The following is a 22,618-nucleotide window of genomic DNA, read 5'->3' as shown; positions in this document are numbered from 1 at the left end:
CACCACCCTGGCCCCCAGCACCACCGTAGGAACCTAGCAGTTCTCTTTGACCAGGACCCTTTAACTCCCACATTCAACAAACCTCCAGGACGCCTTCTTCCATCTACGTAACATCGCTAAGATCAGACACATCCTGGCTCAAGAACATGCAGAAAAACTAGTCCCTGCTTTTGTCACTTCCAGGCTGGATTACTGCACCTCCCTCCAGCTGGTCCAGAACGCTGCTGCCCCCCTGACTAGAACTGGTAGCAGAGACCAGGTCTCTCCTGGACTGCTTCTCTGCATGGCTCCCTGTCAGATTCAGAACAGAATTTAAAATTCTCCTTCTACCATCAAAGTCCTCAACAGTCAGGCTCCTTCATCCCTGACAGAGCTCCTCGTCCCCTATGATCCAGCTAGAACCCTTCACTCCCAGGATGCAGGGTTCCTGCTGGTTCCTAGAGTTCTAACAGTAGAATGATACAGTGTTACAGGTGTGTGTCAGGAGTGTAAAAGGTGTGTTACAGGTGATGGAGGAGATGACATCATTGTTGAACCTTTACCGGTCAGTTGGTGGACTGTTCTCCAACATTTACTCATCATGTTGATTTGCCCCCACGCCTCTCTTGGGGACACGCCTCACTGCTTGAGAACCTCTCATGCTGCATAATTGCTGTGGTGTGTAGGATAAATCCAGTAGGTGGCAGTAATGCGACTGCCGGCTGCCTTCAAACGTGTAGGAAGAAGAAGTGGAGCATCCGGTTTGTCGGACGGTTCTTCAGTAGGTGAAAGGTCCCGTCTTCATCTGGTCTTGTCCTCGTCCTCGCAACGATGCTTCAGAACACCGGGTGAGTCCCATGAGCGAACCGAAACACCTCTGAACAACGTCACGTGAGTTTGGGACACTAGTACTTGTCCGGACTGGACGAGGACCGTCCAGTCGGGTCACTGAGGAAGTTAAAAACTTGTTTTCTGTTGCTGTTTTTCTACGTAAAGCTTAGCGTGCAATGTGTGTTTACGGACACGGTTAATATAAGATGTCACCGAGCTCACAGCACTCAGTGTGTGTGTGTGTGTGTGTGTGTGTGTGTGTGTGTGTGTGTATGTGTGCACGTGTGCGCGTGTATGTGTGCGCGTGTGTGTGTGTGTGTGTGTGTGTTAGACTAAAGGCGCTTTTCCACTGGCTCACTTCGGTTCGGCTTGGTACAGGTGCGTTCCCACTAGCACTGGTTCCACGTCAGCATGGGTGGACTCATTGGCTGATGGTTCCCCAGCGTAATTTATGTAACAATGGAGGCGGCGTGACGCCGGCTGCTCGTCAGTAGTTTTTTCTTCAACTAAAAGTGAGGGAGGACAAGCAGAACCCCAAGAAAAGAATAAGAGACTTCACCGAGCCATGACCAGGATTCCACCGAGGCCAGGATGATAGGAAGTAGACCACGTCAGTGGGTAAGTTACCCAATCAGTGCCCTGCTATGTGGTTACGTCACATTTTAGTCCCCACTCTGCTCGCTTGGAACCCCAGCAGAGCAGGGACCACAATGGTAACGGTTAGTCCCGTGTTGGGGCCGGTGGACACGGGACCAAACCAACCTGAGCCGAAGTGAGCAGTGGAAATGCGCCCTAACAGAGGCTTATTCTCAACTCCCAATTTGCACATTTAACTATCCTCCCCGTGTGTCCAAGCCCCGCCCACCCAGGGTGACATGGGGAGTCAGTATGAGACCTACTTCTTTTTTGAGGGACATCAATTTAATTGACATATCACAGCCGTGTCCCCTGTCTGTAAGATTGGTCCCGCCCATCTGTGTGTGACATTTATTTGATTTTAGCTCATTTGGTGCAACAGTGTGACAGGATGATGTCATCAATTTGTTAATGTTTACACTGAATACGATGATGTCACTCAGGATCACGAAACTGTTCTTGTTGATCAACACATCATCAACAGTCAGTAGAGGACAGCAGGTGGGGAGCCTGACATCACCGGACAGCTAGTGATTGACAGCCAAGTCCTGCTGCAGCTTCAGTCGAGTACTGAGTATTGACCCGGCGGCCCGTTGGTCCCGCTGCTCTGGCCTGCTGGCTGTGTGTGACGCACAATAGTGTGTGTGCAAACCACACTTTAAGATAATTAGTCCCATTCATTGTGTGCTCCACTGGAGTGTCACTGCCCCATTTTGATGCTGAGGAGGAACCTGTTAGTAGAGGAGGGTTAAAAATGTCTATATACCGATATTTAATTGATATACATTTGTAGGAAAGATTATCGATACATAAATCCCAGTGTCGATCTTTTAAAATGCATTAGATTTTACCCGTTTATTTTTTTGTTTTTGTGTGACCCTTTAGTCTGGCGTGATTTAAGCCTGATTTATGCCTCTGCGTCATGGCGACGCCGTACGTACGCCGTAGCCCCTACGTCGTCATTGTGCATTTATAGTTCTGCGTCGAGGGAACGCGTTGCTCTGTAATTGACCGCCAAGCCACTAGAGGGGTGTGGCTTTATCTTCGTATGGTTTTGGGGGACTCTTGTCGAATTCCTTAGTTTTCTTCCGGTCATAGCACATGGGTCAGAGACAGAGACAACGATGGAAGTTGTAAAGGTGGTCATACTTGCGAACCTCCTCGATAACTCTTTCTTCGGCTTGGTCCATTTTTATTTTTGCGTGTTGCTCTCACCACAGAAACTTTAAAAATGGCGGTGTTGTTGTGCTGAACCGGAAACCTCGTGTGAGCGGACCAATCACAGTCCGTTGATGTCAACGCAACGCGTAGTCAGGATTTTTTGGAGGTGCACGTCGGGCTACGGCGTAGGGGTCTGCGTTGACGTCGTAGGTACGGCGTAGGTATGGCGTAGGTATGGCGTAGGTACGGCGTCGCCACGACGCAGAAGCATAAATCAGGCTTTAGTGCGTAGTGCAACGTTACTGCAGTCAGATGATCAGACCTCACCAGATCCAGGCCATGTGCCTCCGATCAGAGAACAGCAAGATGGCGGAAGCGCAACTTTAATCTGCGGCAAATTTAAGAGCCGAAATCTGGCAGCACTTCGGCTTTAAGAAGCGAGAAAACTGCACTCGACTTGACAAAAATAATTCTGTGCGCAAAATGTGCAAAGTAGAAGTAAAGTACAACAGAAATACTACTAATCTCTGGAGCCATGTGACGAGGCATCACCCAGAGGACACTCAGCAACCAGGAAACTACAAGTCCCTGCAACAACCCTCGCTGGAGACAGCATTTGGGACCAAGTTTCCGTCCACGCCTCCACGTGCAGAGAACATCACTTCGGCTCTGGCAGTTTTGATCTGCAAGGACCTCAGACCATCCTGTGAGGTAGAAAATGTAGGCTTCAGACCCTCGTCCACACTGGAGCCACGCTATGTGCTACCGACACGGAAACAACTGAGTCAAGTCACAATCTCAAAGATGTTCAGAGAAGTTAAAAACAACGTCGCAACTGCAATGAAATCAGCAGAGAGAGTTGCCATCGCTGGTGACAGCTGGACAAGCAGAGCTACGATTCCTACTTGACCATCACCTCTCAGCACACTGACAGTCACTGGTCCCTCATGTCCCAGGTTGACAAACGCGGGCGATTGAAGCTCGCCACACCGCGAGTCATCCTGCTGAGCTGCTGACGGTTTGTGGAGGTCTAAGTTGCCCTTTTGTTTTGAATGACGGTCAAATATTTAAATAAAAAGTGCATGATGTTGTATAACTATTGTTTAATGGTCAGTTCTCAATGTAAATATTAATATTTCATGATGCAGCAGGGTAGAGGGTTACTTTTACGATTGAATTTACAGCATCAGTCCTTTGAGAAGCTCTTCCATTACCAAAGCAAAATTAGTATTGTAACTAAAATATCGTATCGTATATTGGATCGAATCGTATCGGAAATCGTATCGACTTGGGACCTAGTGTTTCGGAATCGTATCGGGAGGTCAGTGGTGATACCCAGCTCTACCTGTTAGTGCTGGCTTCTGTAGCGAACCACCTCCCTCTTCCAGATGCAGATCAGCTTCAAGACATCCTTCAAAACAATGCACTGAGATCCATTTCTGGGTCAAAAGCTGGAGAACAGAGGAGACGAGGAGGCTAAAGTTGGAGAACTCCAGCTAATGTTGCCTACAAAAGAAACTGGACAACAAACAAGCAAGAACTGAACCAGGAACCTCTGGCTGTGTTGTTATGATTCCGGTCTTGTCTGCAATGCTGAAACCTGATGAAGGTGAACTGTGTGTACATGGAGACTTGTGGTCACAGCTCAAATGTGCAAAGTACAAGTTTTAGTAGAGATGTTTTAGCATGTCACCTAGCTCTGTGTTCTCTGTTTTCCAGGAGGTTAGCTGGCTGCACGCTCTTCATCACTGGAGCGAGTCGAGGTATCGGCAAAGCCATCGCTTTGAAAGCGGCCAGAGATGGTGCAAATATCATCATTGCTGCAAAAACAGCAGAACCTCACCCCAAACTACCAGGAACCATCTACACTGCTGCTCAGGAGGGTGAGGAGCTAACAGGCTGGCTGCTAAAACATGTTGTAGTTCAGGATCGGGAAATGCTAACTAAGAACACATTTTAGATCAGGATGATGAGGAGCTAACCGCTAAAACACCCTGTTGCATTGCAGGTGATGCACTATGTTCTTATGTTGTGTCTGTGATGATGTGTTGCCGCTGCATGTTGATGTGTATGTTGGTGTGTTTCAGTGGAGCAGGCAGGCGGGAAGGCGCTGGCCTGTGTGGTTGACATCCGTAATGAGCAGCAGGTTGGAGAGGCTGTTCAGAAAGCTGTTGAGAAGTTTGGAGGTAAACGTTGGTTAAACCAAATCCGTGAGCTGTGGCCTGAATGTCCCGCCCTGGCAGTGACATCGTTACTGTGTGTAATTGGCAGGTATTGACATCCTGGTGAACAATGCCAGTGCAATCAGTCTGACAGGAACTCTGGAGACTCCCATGAAGAAGGTTGACTTGATGCTGGGAATCAACCTAAGAGGAACATACATGACGTATGGTGTTACAAACTGAGGGGAGATGCACGTATACCAGTATAAATCTGTCTTTGTTTCCCCTTGAAACACAACATGCTCCTAAAACATAAGGTTCTGGCAAACAACCCTGGAAGACAAATCCCTGCAGAACACAAGGTTCTTGTAAAACCCTGCCAACTGTTCATTCACTGCTTTTGCAAAGTTCTGCAAACTAGTGCCCACAACTAAGCTAATGTTAATGAGATCCTGCAAATGAGCTGTCCTTAGCAAGACGATATCACCCAGATTTGCATATCAGGTTATGATCGTGAGTAGTTAAAGCTCTCTTAAACAGCTGCTGGTCACAAAATGCTGTTAACAAATTTCAGTTGCAGAGTTTCTGTATGTTTCAGGTCCAAGTTGGTCATTCCTCACCTGCTGAAAAGTCGCTCTCCTCACATTCTAAATCTGGCTCCTCCACTCAACCTTAACCCAATTTGGTTCAAGAACCATACAGGTAATCATTGCAACCAACTGACCGGGTATCCCAACATGCATCTGAGCAGTAATAACTTGTCTCTTTTTTCCTCCCAGCGTATACAATGGCAAAGTACGGCATGTCCATGTGCGTCTTGGGAATGGCTGAAGAATTCAGAGGTCAAATTGCAGTCAACGGTCTCTGGCCTAAAACTGGTCAGTGGCTAACGTCATTCAAACGTTCAGTCTAAAACCTGCTGCTCTCCAGTGTGGCGCAAGAAGGTGAATGAGATTGTTCTCATGCAGATTTGGTGTGATAACCATCCTGTCCAGTGCAAACTGCTGATGTTGCCAATGGACTTTTTGTTCAAGGACGAATGAAAAGTGGACACATCCACACCACACAATCGAAATCCAGCTTAAAACAGTTGATCAACCCTTTTTCCAGTTTGGCACCAGTGCCAAAGTTGTAACCGGTTCTTCCTATTTCCAAAGACAATGAACTAGACCCTTGATAGGAAAACTAACTCCAGCCTGGCACCTACCTTTCGCTGGTCTCAAACTAAGAGCCTTACAAAAGCAGTATGGGGGTCAAGACTGAGTATAGAAATCTTAAAAAAAAAAAGCAAAAAAAAAAGCATGGCAGTATAAAACACATAGCCAGAAACAGTTAGTGGTGGACATGAAAATTTCATGAAGTGTGTCAGCCCGGTGGAGCAGTGGTCCTCCCTGTGGCCCCCCAGCAAGAAGGTTGTGGGTGGAGCCCCGGCTGCAGCACGGGGTCTTTCTGGGTGAGTCTCCATGTTCTCCCTGTTCCTGCTGGGTTCTCTCTGGTACTCGAGCTTCCTCCACAGTCCAAAGACATCAAGAGGGGACCAGGTTAATCCAGACTCTAAATCAGGGGTGTCCAAACTTTGTTCACTGTGGTCCACATACAACAGACGGGCCACACACTGGAGGTGATAGTGTATTAAAGTTAGCAAAATCAATCCGTTGTCGGTTAATTATGCTTGATAATTGAAGAGACTTGAAGAAAAGAAAAAACACAGCTTTCCACAATGTTTTTTTCATTTATTTTCTTTGGAAAAGGGTTGGCAGCTCCTCTCAAAGTTCAGGTTGCTCCTGAGTCAGTCTGGTGATGCCCTCACAGCACTGAAGAAGGGGGGAGGGATGAGGACGTGTCAGGCCTGCTATGCTAATAGGTTATTGGGCTTATTAGCACACCAACTAACGTTTGTTAGAAAATGTTATCGACTTGAATTAATGAGTACAAATTTATTAGATACTAAGGCTTATTAACATATGAATTATTAATTAATTGACCCTCCCCCTCTGACGCAGCTACTTCACACATTCCTTTTGCAAATCTGGCTGCTGACTGGCCAGCAGAAGTAAAGACAAGTAAACAACAGCGTTTCAAACACAGCACAGCCTACTGTTGTTTGTCCATGAACACACATCTGGAACAACTGGATCGGTCCCTCATAGCTCCAAGTCTGGGTCCACTCCTGCAAACACTGCTGGATGTCTGCCCGGTCAACCGCAGGTGTCCGAGTGTCCGAGCGAACAGCTGAAGCACCATTTCAGCCTCTTCCTCTGCCAAAAAATCACTTCCTGGCCATCTTTTCTCGTTCTGCCGCGTTCACAGCTTCAACGACTACAGCGCTGCTTTACGCAGCCAAGCTAACTTTACGCACCGCCCGTGCGCAAGCCTCCTGTTGTTGTCCATGAAACCTGATCCCCTCGTGCTCAGTACCGTTTTTTCGTCTGTTTATTGGCTAAAAGAATATCTACTTTATATTCGGAAATAATCTCATAGGCTGGTGTCAAGTGTCAATCAAGTGATGCATGGTCCGCTCTGTAAACTGGGGTCTGGTTTGGGTTTCAGCCCTGCTGCTCAACAACCCAGGCCCTGATTGGCTCAGCCTGCTGTTGACGTGTTCAGCAGACCGTCACCGAGACTGAGAGGGAGTGTCGCGGACATCAGAGCAACACTGGCTGACAGTAAATTCGACCTTTTGGAGTCTTACGGATTAAGTTAATGCCGATAGAAGGTGATGACGTTGGGAGCACGAAGTTAGTATGTGGGTGTTGCTTGCCGGTTGCCTAGCAACATTTTAACTCAACTCCGGCTACAAGTCACTTTATTCATCGTGATTGGGTGTTTCTTAATCGTTACGCCACCAGGTTTCGAATGAGGTATAACATGATCGGATACATTGTTGCCGCTAAAATCCGTCGTATTCGGACGTTGTTTCCGCGCTGTACCGCCACCGGTACAGCGCTGCTTCAGAGGTTAAAGTCAAATTCCATGTGTGGGCCATGTTCCATGATATTTTTAGAATATGCTGCGGGCCATAGTTTGGACACCCCTGCTCTAAATTGACCGTAGGCGTGGCTGGGAGAGCCAATGGTTGTCTGTATCTATGTGTTGGCCCCATGATGGACTGGTGACCCGTCCGGGGAGGGCTGCTGGGATAGGCTCCACCAGTTTTGTTTTCTGTTTGACCCCATTATAGGATATTTTCCCATTTGGACAGCAAGTTGGCTATCCGGTGTACGATAGCATGGCACAATGATGTCATTTGCAAACAAAGAATTTCATTGATAAATTTATGTGCAAATTTTCAGATCAAATTTCCTGCTTGGTCAGGAAACAACTGATAAATATGTGTTTTTGCGTTGTTGCCCTAGCAATCCAGTCAGCAGCAATGGACATGCTGGGTGGTGAGGGCGTCGATAAACAGTGCCGTAAAGCTGACATCATGGCGGATGCTGCATATGCCATTCTTTCACGACCGAAGGATTTCACGGGTCACTTCCTGGTGGATGAGGATGTCCTGAGACATGAAGGAATCCGTGATTTTGATCAATATGCCGTCCAGCCAGGTGCGGTCACACTGACTGCTACCGCACATATTTATGTGTAGCCTACCTTTCCTGTCATGTGGTCATCATGGTGGTCTCTGTGTGGTTGACAGGTCACCCCCTGCTGCCAGACTTCTTCCTGGATGAAGCACCAGAGATGCTGGTCCAACAGATGGAGCAACACGGTAGAACCCTGCTAGAACTGCAGGACTGCAGGTTATATAAATGTAGCCACCAGAAGGTTCCAGGAAAGCAATGATGACACCTGGGGCCAATCTGTGCTGTGTAAACTCAGCTGTAGTACCACATCTGTCCATCAGGAGACGCAGTGAAGGGAAGCTAAGGTGGTTTACTCTGTTCAGCTGTTCTTAGTTATTTGAGGGAGAGAGATTCCCATTCAGAGCGTGATGGTTTCATCACTTATGGAGCTTTTGGGTTGATGTCTTACCACCTGCCAGGTGTGTTCCTGTGTCTGACATCTATGGAGACAGGAAGCGTTTTTATTTTACCACTGTGAAAATGTCTTTTCAAAGGACAAACACCAGCACAGATAAACTGAAGCCAAATAGCATCTTAAAATGTCTTGTGAATTTTGGAGATTATTACAATTTTGCTCTGTCCAAAAAAGACAAAATTTAAGTAATGAGCAGATTTCTGTTGAATGTACACAGATACAGTGTACGGGATTTGCAGGACGGGTGGGGAGGCTCAAATTATATTATCAGAAATGTCATTACTGGTTTTATCTAGAATTTAAAAAAAAAATTTAAAAAGGGTTAGCCACAAACTTTTGGGTTGAAATGTGTTTTTCATAAAAGGAGACACTTTTTTCATCTCATTTTGGTGCCGAATCAGAACTCGTTTATTAATCCATTGCGGGAAATTGTTGGATTGCAGTGCTCCGTTTCACAGTGAAAACAATATACAATAAGAAAAAAGTAGAGAATCAAGAATATAAGGAGATATTGTTTGTACTTATTAACATTTTTACACTGAACAGGATATTTGTACTGCACGATTTTAACTGAAAAAAGCAACCCTTTAGGGTGGGCTGCGTCCTAGAGGGAGGAGTTAACAGTTGGATAGCTACCGGCAGGAATGAGTTCCTGTGATGCAACGTGGGGGTTTGAGTCTCTGGCTGAAAGTACTTTTACTTTTACTAGAACCTAGGTCCCTTAATTTATGACCTCATGCCACTTACCGTCTTTGTATGCATCTTTTGTCCTCACTTTAGTGCCTCCTACTGATGTGATTTGTTTGAATCTTCCGTTTGCTAGGGGCAACCCCAGCCTTCAAAACACCTTCATCAACACCAGCCATGCCCTCCTCCAGCAGCCCAGTGGAGAGCACCTTTGATGTCATCAGAACAGTCCTCAACGAAGACGTGGTGAATTCGACGCAGGGAATTTATCAGTTCAACCTCTCAGGTAGCAGCTCAGACTGCAATCCATGTCAGGGTGTCCTGAGGGAGTGTCACTGATGTGGTCCTGCTCATGTTAGGAGATCACGGGGGCGTTTGGTTTCTGGACTTGAAGAGCGGCTCCGGCAGCACCGGACAGGGTCAGCCGGCCAGTACACCTGATGTCGTCATGACGATGGATTCCAATGACTTCAGTAAGATGTTTTCAGGTGAGCTTCTAGCATAGTAACCATGAGATAGATATAAAATATAGAAATCTGAGCCATCAAACATGTTACCATGGAGATCCTCTTATTGTTGTATCCATAGCGAGGTAATGTGTCTTTGTGATGTTTCAGGGAAGCTGAAGCCCACGTTGGCCTTCATGTCAGGGAAGCTACGCATCAAAGGTGACATGACGCTCGCCATCAAACTGGAGAAACTGATGAACCGCATGAACAAAGCTAAACTGTGATGTTGCCAGGGATGAAGCTCCGCCTCCACACTGTTAATAGTGACACGTGATGTCTTTACTGGTGCTGCCTCCTGAATAAAATCTGCCTTGACGACAAACCACAAGCTTGTGGACTGGAGTGACACTGCTGTTGAATTCATCCTTAAATGATTTTACTGTGAGTTTGTTACTCGACTTGATGGTGGGGAGATGGAGTGTCTGTAACTGCAGGAAGGAGCAACAGCGCCATCAGTGACCTGTAGTGTGATCTTGACAGGAATTCTCACTGGATCATTAATTGTGCTTATTAACACAGTCTCTAGTAGTTTTGTAATGTGACTGTTTGTCATGTTGCCTTGTTATACTCTTACAATATTTTTCTGTCGGAGTGCTGACAACAAGGTACCAGTGACCTCCTACTGGTCCCAGATGAGGGACTGGTCTCTGTGCTGGTCTGATTAGATCTCAGTGCAGCTTTGATACCATTGACCACCATATCCTTCCACAGAGACTGGAACCTGTCACTGGTATTAAAGGAACCACACTAAACTGGTTCAGGTCATATTTACTAGGTCATCTCAGTTAGTACTAGTTCCCTGGTACAGCCCAGAGCTGTGTGCCTTAAAACAGAAGACCAGACAACTGGAAAGGAAGACACATTCCAGCCAGCACGAGGAAGTCCGCCAGTCCTGGAAGGAGAGTTTATTAATATATAAAAAGAACTCCGTAATGCTAGAAGCGCTTACTACTCGTCCCTAATAGACAAGAATAAGAACAACCCCAGGTTCCTCTTCAACACAAACAGTACAGTACAAACAGTACAAATACCTGGGCACAATCTTTGACAACCTCCTGAACTTTTCTGCCAACGCAGAGGAGATTCTCAGGAGGTGTCACCAACGACTGTTCCTCCTCAGGAAACTCAATTCCGTTGGAGTCAGCGCGCCCATAATGATGACTTTCGACTACGCCTTTGTGGAAAGCATCATCACATCCTCCATAACCTGCTGGTTCCACTCCCTCAGCCTCCAGAACCGGAACAGACTGCAGCGCACTGCATCAGTGTGCTCCAAAATCATCGGCCTGCCTGTCAGAACTCTTTCACACGTTTACAGCCAACAGGTCCTGAGACAGGCAGCCAAGATCATCAAAGACCCCTCACACATACTCCACTCTGCATTTGAATGGCTCCCCTCTGGGCGACGCCTCCACTGTGTGGCCTGCAGAACTGAGAGGAGGGAAGCCACCTTTGTCCCCAAAGCCATTCCTCTCTTTAACTCCAGCTGCTAACACCTTCCCCACACCAACACCCTACACACACACCCTACACACACACACCTACACACACACACCTACATACTCTCCCCGGACTACTCAATATCCTGTCTTCACTGTTACACTGTTTATACTGTTTACATTGTCTGCACTTTATTCAATCACTCCAGTCACCTTACTCTTCATTTTACATTGTGTACATACTGTATGTAGTATATTTATTGTATTTTTATCTTTAATCTTATTTTTATTCTCTTATTTATTCCCACTGTCATGTCCCTGTTTTTTTTTTCTATTGTTTTTTTAATGTCATGCTGCTCAGTTGTACCGTACTTTAATTGCCCCTCGGGGATAAATAAAGTCATCTGAATCTGAATCTGAATCTGAATCTGAATACCGTGGGCAGGCTCACCAAGAACCATAGTGCTGTTGAGCCATGCATCCCCCAACTCTCAGCAGTAACGACTTCCTATCTTTCTTTACTGAAAAGATTGTGAACATCAGAACAGAGATTGCCAGTAATGGAGGACAGACTACAGTCCCATAGAAGCACCTCCCAGACTTGGTGCTCACTTGGACAGCTTCTCCCCCATCGACCTGTCAGAATTAACTTCTGCAGTTACTTCCTCCAAGTCAGCCACTTGTCTGCTGGATCCCATCCCAACAAGCCTCCTTAAGGATGCCTTCCCTCTAGTCAACACGTCCATATTAAATCAAATTAATCTTTCCTGAGTCACAGGTTATGAGCCACAGGCCTTTAAGGTGGCTGTCATCAACCCTTTACTTAAAAACCTTCTCTTGACCCAGATGTGTTAGCCAACTATAGGCTGATATCCAACCTCCCTACATCTCCAAGATCCTTGAGAAGGTTGTCCTGGAGCAGCTACATGAACATCTGCACAGCAACGAGCTCTTTGAAGCCTTCCAGTCTGGTTCAGGGAACACCATAGCACTGAACCAGCACTGGTCAGAGTCTCTACTGATCTTCTTACAGCTTCAGACAGAGGTCTCGCCTCTGTCCTTTTGGACCTCAGTGCTGCATTTGACACCATCGACCACAGCATCCTGCTACAGAGACTAGACCATGAAACTGGGATTAAGGACCTGTCCTAAAATGGGTTAAGTCCTACTTATCAGACAGGTTTCAGTTTGTTAATGTTAATAATGACCATTCTGAGTATAGCAGAGTTACATGTGGTGGACCACAGGGTTCAGTTTTAGGACCGATTCTCTTCCCTCTTTACATGCTCCCATTAGGTGACATAATCCGGAAGCACTCGATCAACTTCCACTGTTATGAGGACGACACACAACTTTACTGGTCGATGGAGCCAGACGACACAAGCCAGCTTACTCATCTGCTAAACTGCCTGAAAGACATGAAATCCTGGATGTCCTCTAACTTCTTACTGCTAAATTCAGATCAAACTGAGGTCATCGTGTTTGGACCTGAACCCCTCAGGGACACCTCTCTAACCAGATCACTACTCTAGATGGCACCACCCTGACCCTGAGGACAACTGCAAGGAACCTTGGAGTCATTTTTGACCAGGACCTTTCCTTCAGCTCCCACATAAAGCATGTGACCAGGACCGCCTTCTTCCACCTGCAGTATCACTAAGATTAGGAACATCCTTTCCCAGAGTGATGCTGAAAAACTGGTGCATGCATTCATCACTTCTAGGCTGGACCACTGCAACTCTCTCTTGTCAGGATGTCCCAGCAACTCTCTAAAGAGTCTCCAGCTGGTCCAGAACGCTGCAGCCAGGGTTCTGACAGGAGTTAGAAGAGAGAACACATCTCTCCACTTCAGCTTCTCTCCTTCCTGTAGGATCTAGAATCCACTTCAAAATCCTTCTGCTGACTCATCAGGCTCTCAATGATAAAGCTCCATCCTCTCTGAAAGAACTCATTGGTCCCTCCTGTCCTACCAGAGCACTCCGCTCCCAGAATGCAGGTCTGTTAGTGACTCCCAGTATCTCTAAAACAGACTGGGAGGTGGAGCCTTCAGGTACCGGTTCCGCTACTGTGGAAACAGCATCTCTCCATGGGTCAGAGAGGCAGACACTTTAACTACGTTTAAGTCTAGGCTTAAGACCTTCCTCTATGACAGAGCTTTCAGTCAGGACTGGTTCAGGTAGCTCTGAACCATTGCTAGCTATGCTGCTACAGGCTTAGACTGCTGGGGGACACATCACCCCCCCCCCTTTTATTCCCTACTTTTACACCGGCCTGCGCTCCCCTCCCATGAACCAGTCTACCATCCAGTCCCCCATCAAGCTGGCTCGCTCTCCCTGCCTCCCCTCCCATGAACCAGTCTACCATCCAGTCCCCCATCAAGCTGGCTCGCTCTCCCTGCCTCCCCTTCCATGAACCAGTCTACCATCCAGTCCCCCATCAAGCTGGCTCGCTCTCCCTGCCTCCCCTTCCATGAACCAGTCTACCATCCAGTCCCCCATCAAGCTGGCTCGCTCTCCCTGCCTCCCCTCCCATGAACCAGTCTACCATCCAGTCCCCCATCAAGCTGGCTCGCTCTCCCTGCCTCCCCTTCCATGAACCAGTCTACCATCCAGTCCCCCATCAAGCTGGCTCGCTCTCCCTGCCTCCCCTCCCATGAACCAGTCTACCATCCAGTCCCCCATCAAGCTGGCTCGCTCTCCCTGCCTCCCCTCCCATGAACCAGTCTACCATCCAGTCCCCCATCAAGCTGGCTCGCTCTCCCTGCCTCCCCTCCCATGAACCAGTCTACCATCCAGTCCCCCATCAAGCTGGCTCGCTCTCCCTGCCTCCCCTCCCATGAACCAGTCTACCATCCAGTCCCCCATCAAGCTGGCTCGCTCTCCCTGCCTCCCCTCCCATGAACCAGTCTACCATCCAGTCCCCCATCAAGCTGGCTCGCTCTCCCTGCCTCCCCTTCCATGAACCAGTCTACCATCCAGTCCCCCATCAAGCTGGCTTGCTCTCCCTGCCTCCCCTTCCAGAAGCTTCCTTCTTCAACTGTTACTAACATTTCCATGTTTCCTCCATTCTGTGTTATAAACTGTTGTCTTGTCTGTACCAACATCTCCTGCACGTCTGTCCCTCCTGGTGAGGGATCCTCCTCCCCTCCTCACCCTGAGGTTTCTCCCATTTTTCCCTGTTTAGGGTTTTCTATGGAGTTTCTCCTCAGTCGATGTGAGGCTCTGAGGGCAGAGGATGTTGTTATGATGCCATGAAGCCTGGAGACAAACTGGTGGTGGAAACAGGCTACAAAGAAAACTGCCTTGCCTTGCTTTGCCTACTAGTTAATGATGGTTCCTCTGAGACCACTACAGTCCGTTCTGGTGTTCCACAAGGGTCTGTGCTTGGACCAGTCCTCTTCACTCTGTGCCTGCTTCCTCTAGGTCACATGATCAGGAAACACTCCATTAATGTTCACTGCTATGCAGACGACACACGGCTGTACCACAGACTCAGGTGTTCTCTCTCCTGGGGAACTGTGAGCTGTAAATTAATCAAAAGAGTGTCGTCCTGTCTTGTCCTTGTAAAGTGTTTTGGTACAATACAAATAAAACTGACGTGACAAAGTCATTAACCCACAAATCAAAAGAACCTTACTCTTAAAATGAAAAATGGTTGCAAAAGAACAGATTTCTCATTACATTTTGATATCTCAACAGTTACTGCATTTAATGCAAATAAACAGAAATGATTATACAATATTTTTCATTGCTGTTTAAACACAAGGAGTATCTAAACATAGACAGAGATAAATCAGGAAAAAAACAATCACCTAAACTGATAAAATTATAAAGCGAATCAATTACTACGTCTATTGATCAGGTTACAAAAAGACCAATGGTACCATCTTTTGGTTAGAAAAGGGACCTACATAATTCAGGCAAGTCTCATCTACTGCAGCGCTGTAGCTTCCCCTGGTAACAGTTTCAACAGTACCATTTGTTCTAAAGTACAGGAACAAGGGCAATAAGGGTGACAGCAGCCAACATTCCTGTGACCTGTAGCTGGAGAAGAAGCTTCCTGACACGTGACAGAGCCGGCCCACAGCAGGAGAAGCTGGTCTGTGCAGGCAACAGGGACAGATGTGCAGTAATTACATGGCACTCCTGTACATCATTTTTAACTAAAGCCATTTGGAATGCTCAAGCCTTTGTGCAATATATACAGGATATTGTACACGTTCCATTGCTATAGTAACTCATTTACCTTCCCAACAAAGGGTTGTGAAATACAACATTTTTATTAACTTACAAAGTTTTGTCTTTTTCTTGGTTGAGGTTTGTCATTACACAAAGGGATTTTATGTGGTTTCACTTTGTTAGAAAAAAAAATATAACGTACACGTGAAAAGTCGGATTACTTGGTGTATAAGTGGAAGAAACACGAAAGCACACACGTGTTCAGGAGAAGCATGTATTTACTAAATACACAACCCTTCATCAACAATCTTCCTCAGGTGCATGAAGTGGAAAACAAAACCCCATCATTTATATAAGAGGACAAGGTGCATCACGGCTGATCAATGGTCGTCATTGAGGATGAACTCCGCACACAAACATGCAGTTGGGGACCATCGGGTGACTCATAAACAACATCCATAACTATAGAGAAATGTATGAACGCTTAATTATACAAGCATCATCTCCAAAGTTATGAGAGGTTACAAACGCCACAGAAGTTTACGATAACCTAGAACAAAAGAGAAAAATGGGGGCAGATTAGGTCACATTTAGGGTCATATCGCAGTGACCAAGCTCCACTCCTCCGTGACTGTTCCAGCAGAAGTTAAAGTTTGAAGGACTGGCTGAAAAGACAGGGGCGAAGATCAAAGGGTTTGTCATGTGACATCATGGAGCATCAGGTGAGTGTTTGTGAGCGATGGATACAGTGGAACTTCCGTGGCTGAAGCAGGAGATCGTGGTTCCCTCCTCTCCGGGGAAGGCAACTTCCATAGCAGCTGAACATAAAGTAGGAGTGTCACATGTCATGAAGGTGAACTGCACCGAGGTCATTCCCTCTGTTGCTCCAGGCAGAGCCTTGGTGTGTACTGGTTCTGTTGCAGTTGTCTGACCTACAAGGTTGGACCACCTGGTCAATGTACTGAGTGGTTCCACTTTAAAATGTATTTTGTTTGAAGCCCATGCAGGACCAATATTTCTTTGTTCACACACGATGCTAAACTGATTAGTTCTTAGTGAGCTAAATATCATGTTTGCTCGTGAACTGGTTGCACATTTCTCCTTCTCATTTGATAACAATTCTGTGATGCAGTATCAGGGCCACAGATAAATTTGATGTCCTGCTTGTTCTTAACTTTTCAATAAAAACCACAAAGACAGTCACCAACTCCTCTTCTTCTCCCCTCATCCCAGATCCTGGTGCTGCTGGAGGAGGCTCCAGACCTGAAGAGGCTCCAGCTGCCACCCGTAGCTCCACCTACTCACGTCCCCGTCTGTCCATCAGTCTCTCCTCCTTTCTCTCTCTCTTTATCTCTGTCCCTCTCTCTCCTTCTGTCTCTCTGTCTTCCTCCATTCTCTGTCTTTGTCTCTGTCCACCAGTCTCTCCTCCTTTCTCTCCCTCTTTATCTCTGTCCCTCTCTCTCCTTCTGTCTCTCTGTCTTCCTCCATTCTGTCTTTGTCTCTGTCCACCAGTCTCTCCTCCTTTCTCTCCCTCTTTATCTCTGTCCCTCTTTCCTTCTGTCTCTCTGTCCTCCACCATTCTCTGTCTTTGTCTCTGTCCATCAGTCTCTCCTCCTTTCTCTCTCTCTTTATCTCTGTCCCTCTCTCTCCTTCTGTCTCTCTGTCTTCCTCCATTCTGTCTTTGTCTCTGTCCATCAGTCTCTCCTCCTCTCTTTATCTCTGTCCCTCTCTCCTTCTGTCTCTCTGTCTTTGTCTCTATCCATCAGTCTCTCCTCCTTTCTCTCTCTCTCTTTATCTCTGTCCCTCTCTTTCCTTCTGTCTCTCTGTCTTCCTCCATTCTCTCTCTTTGTCTCTATCCATCAGTCTCTCCTCCTTTCTCTCCCTCTTTATCTCTGCCCCTCTCTTTCCTTCTGTCTCTCTGTCTTTGTCTCTGTCCATCAGTCTCTCCTCCTGTCTCTCCCTCTTTATCTCTGTCCCTCTCTTTCCTTCTGTCTCTCTGTCTTTGTCTCTGTCCATCAGTCTCTCCTCCTTTCTCTCTCTCTTTCTCTCTGTCCCTCTCTTTCCTTCTGTCTCTCTGTCTTCCTCCATTCTCTGTCTTTGTCTCTGTCCATCAGTCTCTCCTCCTTTCTCCCTCTTTATCTCTGTCCCTCTCTTTCCTTCTGTCTCTCTGTCTTCCTCCATTCTCTGTCTTTGTCTCTGTCCTGCTCTCCTGCTCTCTCCGTCCCCACTGATCCTGGATCTGCTCCACCTTCCTGCTGGTAAAGGAAGGTTCTGGTGGCTGCTGTTGCAGGATGTGCTGCTGATGGAGAATTGTTGGGTGGAGGTTCATTGAAGGAGGGAGGTGCTGGACCTGCTCTACTTGGACAGAGTCAGGACAGAACTTTGGTTGGGGTTTGGTGACACACAAATAAAACTGACTGGACTTGACCTGACAGCATTTTCACTTATTCCAACCTTCCTTCTAGTCTTTGTGCTAAGCTAAAAAATTGATGCTAAGACCTCTGAATAAATATAAGTGTAAACAGAAAATAGGAAAATGTAATGTTGTATTTTAATTTTTTATGAAGTTAACAGAGCAAACAGTACACCAATTTATTTTTTATTGGTTTACTTGTCAGGGACAATGCAGCGTACATACTTACATACAGTTATCACAGTAAACCACAACAATCATGTAGTAGATGTACTACATAAAAGGATTTCTAGCCAGTCGGCTAACGTGCAACCCCAGTCCCTGGTCAGGCTTTTCTAAAGAGCTCATCTAAATGTCAGTTTTAAAACAACCACAGTGAAATACATCACCATCATGCAACTTTATCTATCGGGTTATGATGGAGTGTGAACTGGTGTCCCTCGCAGCAGAGCTTCGTTTCGCCATTGATTAAATGAGGCATTGATTTTTCCTACGACAAGTGAACGTCACAGCACTGCGCCTTCACTCACTACGTTCTGATTTTCCTCTCAAACTTCTTCCTCTTGTCTGGTCCCAGGCCCTCGTACTCCTTTGTACTATCCCATCAACTCAGTTTTTCCATTCATCATCCATCCATCCATCCGTCCATCCATCCATCCATCCATCATCCATCCGTCCATCCATCCATCATCCATCCATCCATCGTCCCATCCATCCACCATCCATCGTCCTATCCATTCATCCATTCCTCCATGGTCTCCCTCTTCTCCTGTTGAGGGTGGTGGGGGTGGAGCCTATCCCAGCAGCCTTCCCCCTGGACAGGTCACCAGTCCATGGCAGGGCCAACACATAGAGACAGACAACCATTGGCTCTCCCAGCCACGCCTACGGTCAATTTAGAGTCTGGATTAACCTGGTCCCTCTTGATGTCTTTGGACTGTGGAGGAAGCTGGAGTACCAGAGAGAACCCAGCAGGAACAGGGAGAACATGGAGACTCACCCAGAAAGACCCCGTGCTGCAGCCGGGGCTCCACCCACAACCTTCTTGCTGGGGGGCCTCCTCCACCCTCTGTTGTACACATTCGTTAATGATCAAACAAAATGGTGTCTCCGCTCTTCTGCCTGTTTCCGTTTCCCGCGGAAGCCCCTCCCAACAAGCGTTAGCTGTTAGCTGTGGAACCGAACGGCGGTAGGAGAATCCGGGAATACGAAAGATAAAAACTCAGCAAACAGAACGAAATGAGTCCGATGGGGGACAGCAGACGAACGCGGTGACCGGGCAGCCAGTCTTTCGCCCCAAACAGCCACTTCACGGTGCGTTCCTGCGGCAGAAAACGGCCGAGGAGACGTCGTTAATCACCGAAAACCCTCCGACTCTCCCACTCCTCGTCCTCCGTCCGCTACCTTCATCTTTTCATTATTTCTTGGTGTAAAAGAGGAGAAAACGTTGGTTTGTGTCGATCCGTGTGTCGTGTATGTTCATCGCTGTGTTTGCCTCACTTTCCTGGTCCGATGGAAACTTCAGGCTGCTGTTAGCCCGCTACCCCGCTAGCTCCCCTTCTCCATCTGGAGGATGGGGCGGTGCAGCTCTCGTTAGCTTAGCTTCACTGGTTCTGGGGGTATTCTCAGCGTTTAAGGGTTAGGGTGTGATGAAGGTCGGAGTTCAGAACTGAACCCGTCTTGTTTGAATCACAATTCAACAAACTCTCCAGGGGTCTGGTGTCGGGCTCTACTTCTGGAATGATTCGATGGATTCTGACATGTTTTTGCCAAGTTTTGAGAGTTTTTCAGGTCCTCATTGCAAAATGGAGGCAACTCAAAAGTGTGAGATAATGTTCGAATTTTTTTGCTTCTCAGCTTATTTGAATTATTGATAAATTGCGTTAGTTAATATTTGGAACAAATTAAAAACATAGATATGGAAGCTAAGACGCTTTGAAGTTTAAGTGTTTTCAGTTTTCAACTAATCATGACAAGCATTTAGAGGCATTTAAAAAATGCAATTAGAGATGCAAAGTTTTAGAATCATCTCACTATGTGTGTTAGGGGACTTTAGTTCTTAGAAGATTTCCAGGAGATGAGGTTGTGACAAATTATGAAACATTTTAATGTGTCCCTCTCCCTCTCTGCAGAGGACCATGCAATCTTGCTGTGCTTGCCCTCGCTGTTAGTGTGTGATCCATGATGGGGTTTGGTCGGGATCTTAGGAATTCCCATGAGGGATTATTGAAGCTGCAGGACTGGGAGCTAAAGGTACCATCACTGCTCCCGTATCACCATGAAGAACTTGTTTTTCATTTTGTTGACTGGTTCATATTTTTTTGCGGTCAATTGCATGTTGGTCACATTCAGTCATATTCATGGCAGCTCTGCCATTAATGCATGATATGCTTTACTAGATGTTTGTGGGTGTAAACATCAGATCATCTTCAGACCTGAATGTGACGACGTTACAGCAGCGGGCCACACCTGGGTAGATCGGGCTCAGTGCTGGAGCAGCTAACAAGTTACTCACTAATCAAATACTGTAGCTGCATAACCAGCCTGTGGCGGCCCAGTGTAACCAGTGTGTCATCCTCAGCTGCTGGAGACGGTGAAGCGTTTCATGACTCAGCGGGTGAAGAGTGATAAAGAGTATGCAGCGCTGCTACTCAACATGACTCAGCAGTTGGAGAAACAGGAAGCAGCTGACTATGTCAGTACTGTCAGTAAGGTGAGTATGACCCCCCCTGCCCCCCCAAAACACACACACACACGCACGTCTGGCTGCTGTTTCAATGTCCACCTGTCACAGTCGTGGTCTCAGGTGGTTCGTCAGACAGAGGCACTGGGTCGAGTCATGAGGAGTCACGCCGACGACCTGAACTCTGGCCCGCTGCATCGTCTGGCCACGCTGATCCGAGACAAGCAGCAGGTGAAGAAGAGCTACCAGAGTCTTCATCATCAGCTGGAGAGCCACAACCACAAGGTCTGCTGGGACACAAGGATGCCATTAGAGCTGAGCAATTTTATCAATTTTGAGACATTTATCGATAGTTTGTTTCCTCAGAGTATTGATTTTTCAGCTGAGTATCGATGCATTAAGCCCATTCCAATCCCCCGTGTCCAGCACTTTGCAAGAAGAGCAGTTTGGTCTGCCAGCTGCTGGTGTCGCTGTAGAGCATTTCTAGTTACCCAGACGCTGACGCCGTTCTCATCAGGTTACAGCTGATGACGGAGTTCACTGATGTGACAGCTTATTGGGTGGTGGAAAACACCGGCTTTAGGTGCCTGGTGAATGCGATGGAGCCCCGCTATGCTACTGTCACCCGCCAATTGAATTATTGGCTGCCATGGTTTATTTTGATGAAGCTGGTGGCTGGACTGGCGAGCAGCTACCTATGCTTTCCTATGTTCAGTATCAAGCTAAAAAGCTGCCTTAGAAGGCCACTGGCTGCACTTTAACTCTGAATGTTCACGTTTCTAAAGCTTGAAAGCTATAATCTGCATTCAGTTTTTAAAAAAATGAAACTAATTTTCTCACCACATCTTTGATTAATTTTGTCCAGCATTTGCAAGCTGCCAGTCAGAGCCTTTTGTTGTTTAATTGATGTTTTCTGTTCAGTTAATTCAATCCAAGTCAATGGAACTCACAAGATGTCACCAAAATCACTTTGTTCTTTCAAACCTTTCAGAAAAGCATGCAAGTGTATCGTATCGTATCGTATCGTATCGTGAGATTAGTGTATTGCTACAGCCCTAGATGCCATTGTGTCTATGTTCACTTTGCTTTGTCATGAGGCATCTCAGCTAACAGAAGATTTCAGGGTGGCTTGGTGATGGTGCAGGCTTGGGAGTCCTGCCTGGTGCTGTTGTTGAGGGTGGTGGCGAGTGCTGATTGTCTGGTTAGCAGAAGCTGGGGCAAATATAGGATGTTCAGTCTCAGCTTGTGGGGATGTGGTTTGACTGATGTTGCCTCTGCAAGAAATAATCTTATTTAAGACTTTGAAAGGATCATATTGTGATTTACTGCTGGCTCCAATGTCAGGTTTAACATGAGATGATGGCAGCTAAGCTAACAATCAAAGTGGCAGTTAGCAAGCCTCTGAACTCAGTGGTTGCCGTGACTGCTCAGAGCCTGTTTGTGGCCAACTGCTTAACATAAGCTCTTTAATATAGATGACCACAGATTCAAGGTTTGCGTCCTAGTAAGTCCATCTCTGAAACCTCCCTACCCCTGTCTGGTACTCACCTGCGTACAGTGAAAAAGTCTTTTTGCTACAGAATTAATGCAAGGTTTCCCGTCAGAAGCACACAGATGTGCCTGTGGCCTGAGTTCTGAAAATATGCTTGCTTAGACAAGCTAACAGGACAATCAATCAATCAATTTTTTTGTCATTTCACAATGTACGGTGAGATTAAAAAACCCTTACAGTGCATTCACATAAAATAAAGACAAAAGAAATAGAAATACGGAATATGAAGGGGATGACATTAGTAACCATAAAAACACTACAAATATTGCACAAAGTAGCGTGTGTGGGTGTGTATATATATACACACATACATATACATATATATATATATATATATATATATATACACACACATACATATACATATATATACACACATACATATACATATATATATATATACA

General features: G+C 46.6%; 2 protein-coding genes across 4 annotated transcripts in view; both read left to right on the top strand.

Annotated features, from left to right (window-relative positions):
* The first annotated feature begins 688 nt into the window (after positions 1 to 688).
* hsdl2 (hydroxysteroid dehydrogenase like 2) lies at positions 689 to 10,457 on the top strand. Its single transcript, XM_086187707.1, has 11 exons — positions 689 to 827; positions 4,327 to 4,490; positions 4,695 to 4,793; positions 4,879 to 4,993; positions 5,368 to 5,471; positions 5,549 to 5,647; positions 8,126 to 8,320; positions 8,413 to 8,484; positions 9,577 to 9,726; positions 9,800 to 9,928; positions 10,058 to 10,457. Exons 1-11 carry the CDS (start codon positions 811 to 813, stop codon positions 10,171 to 10,173), a joined length of 1,260 nt encoding a protein of 419 aa, XP_086043833.1. The 5' UTR covers positions 689 to 810; the 3' UTR covers positions 10,174 to 10,457.
* An 8,584-nt stretch (positions 10,458 to 19,041) lies between these two features.
* The window catches only part of fer (fer (fps/fes related) tyrosine kinase), a 16,289-nt gene continuing 12,712 nt past the window's right edge, over positions 19,042 to 22,618 (top strand). The window contains exons 1-4 of one of the 3 annotated variants that reach the window (XM_086187525.1): positions 19,042 to 19,293; positions 20,112 to 20,232; positions 20,561 to 20,692; positions 20,774 to 20,947. In XM_086187525.1, coding sequence (XP_086043651.1) covers positions 20,161 to 20,232; positions 20,561 to 20,692; positions 20,774 to 20,947 — 378 coding nt within the window. In that variant the 5' untranslated portion in view covers positions 19,042 to 19,293; positions 20,112 to 20,160. Of the gene's footprint in view, positions 19,804 to 20,111; positions 20,233 to 20,560; positions 20,693 to 20,773; positions 20,948 to 22,618 lie in introns of all 3 variants that reach the window. The other 2 variants (XM_086187524.1, XM_086187523.1) reach the window with 2 other exon arrangements.

This window comes from Aulostomus chinensis, chromosome 19 (assembly GCF_037954235.1).
Source record: "Aulostomus chinensis isolate RoL2024-O1b breed Wild chromosome 19, RoL_Achi_v1.0, whole genome shotgun sequence".
Taxonomy (NCBI): Eukaryota; Metazoa; Chordata; class Actinopteri; order Syngnathiformes; family Aulostomidae; genus Aulostomus; species Aulostomus chinensis.
This window is presented reverse-complemented; position numbering and strand designations above follow the sequence as displayed.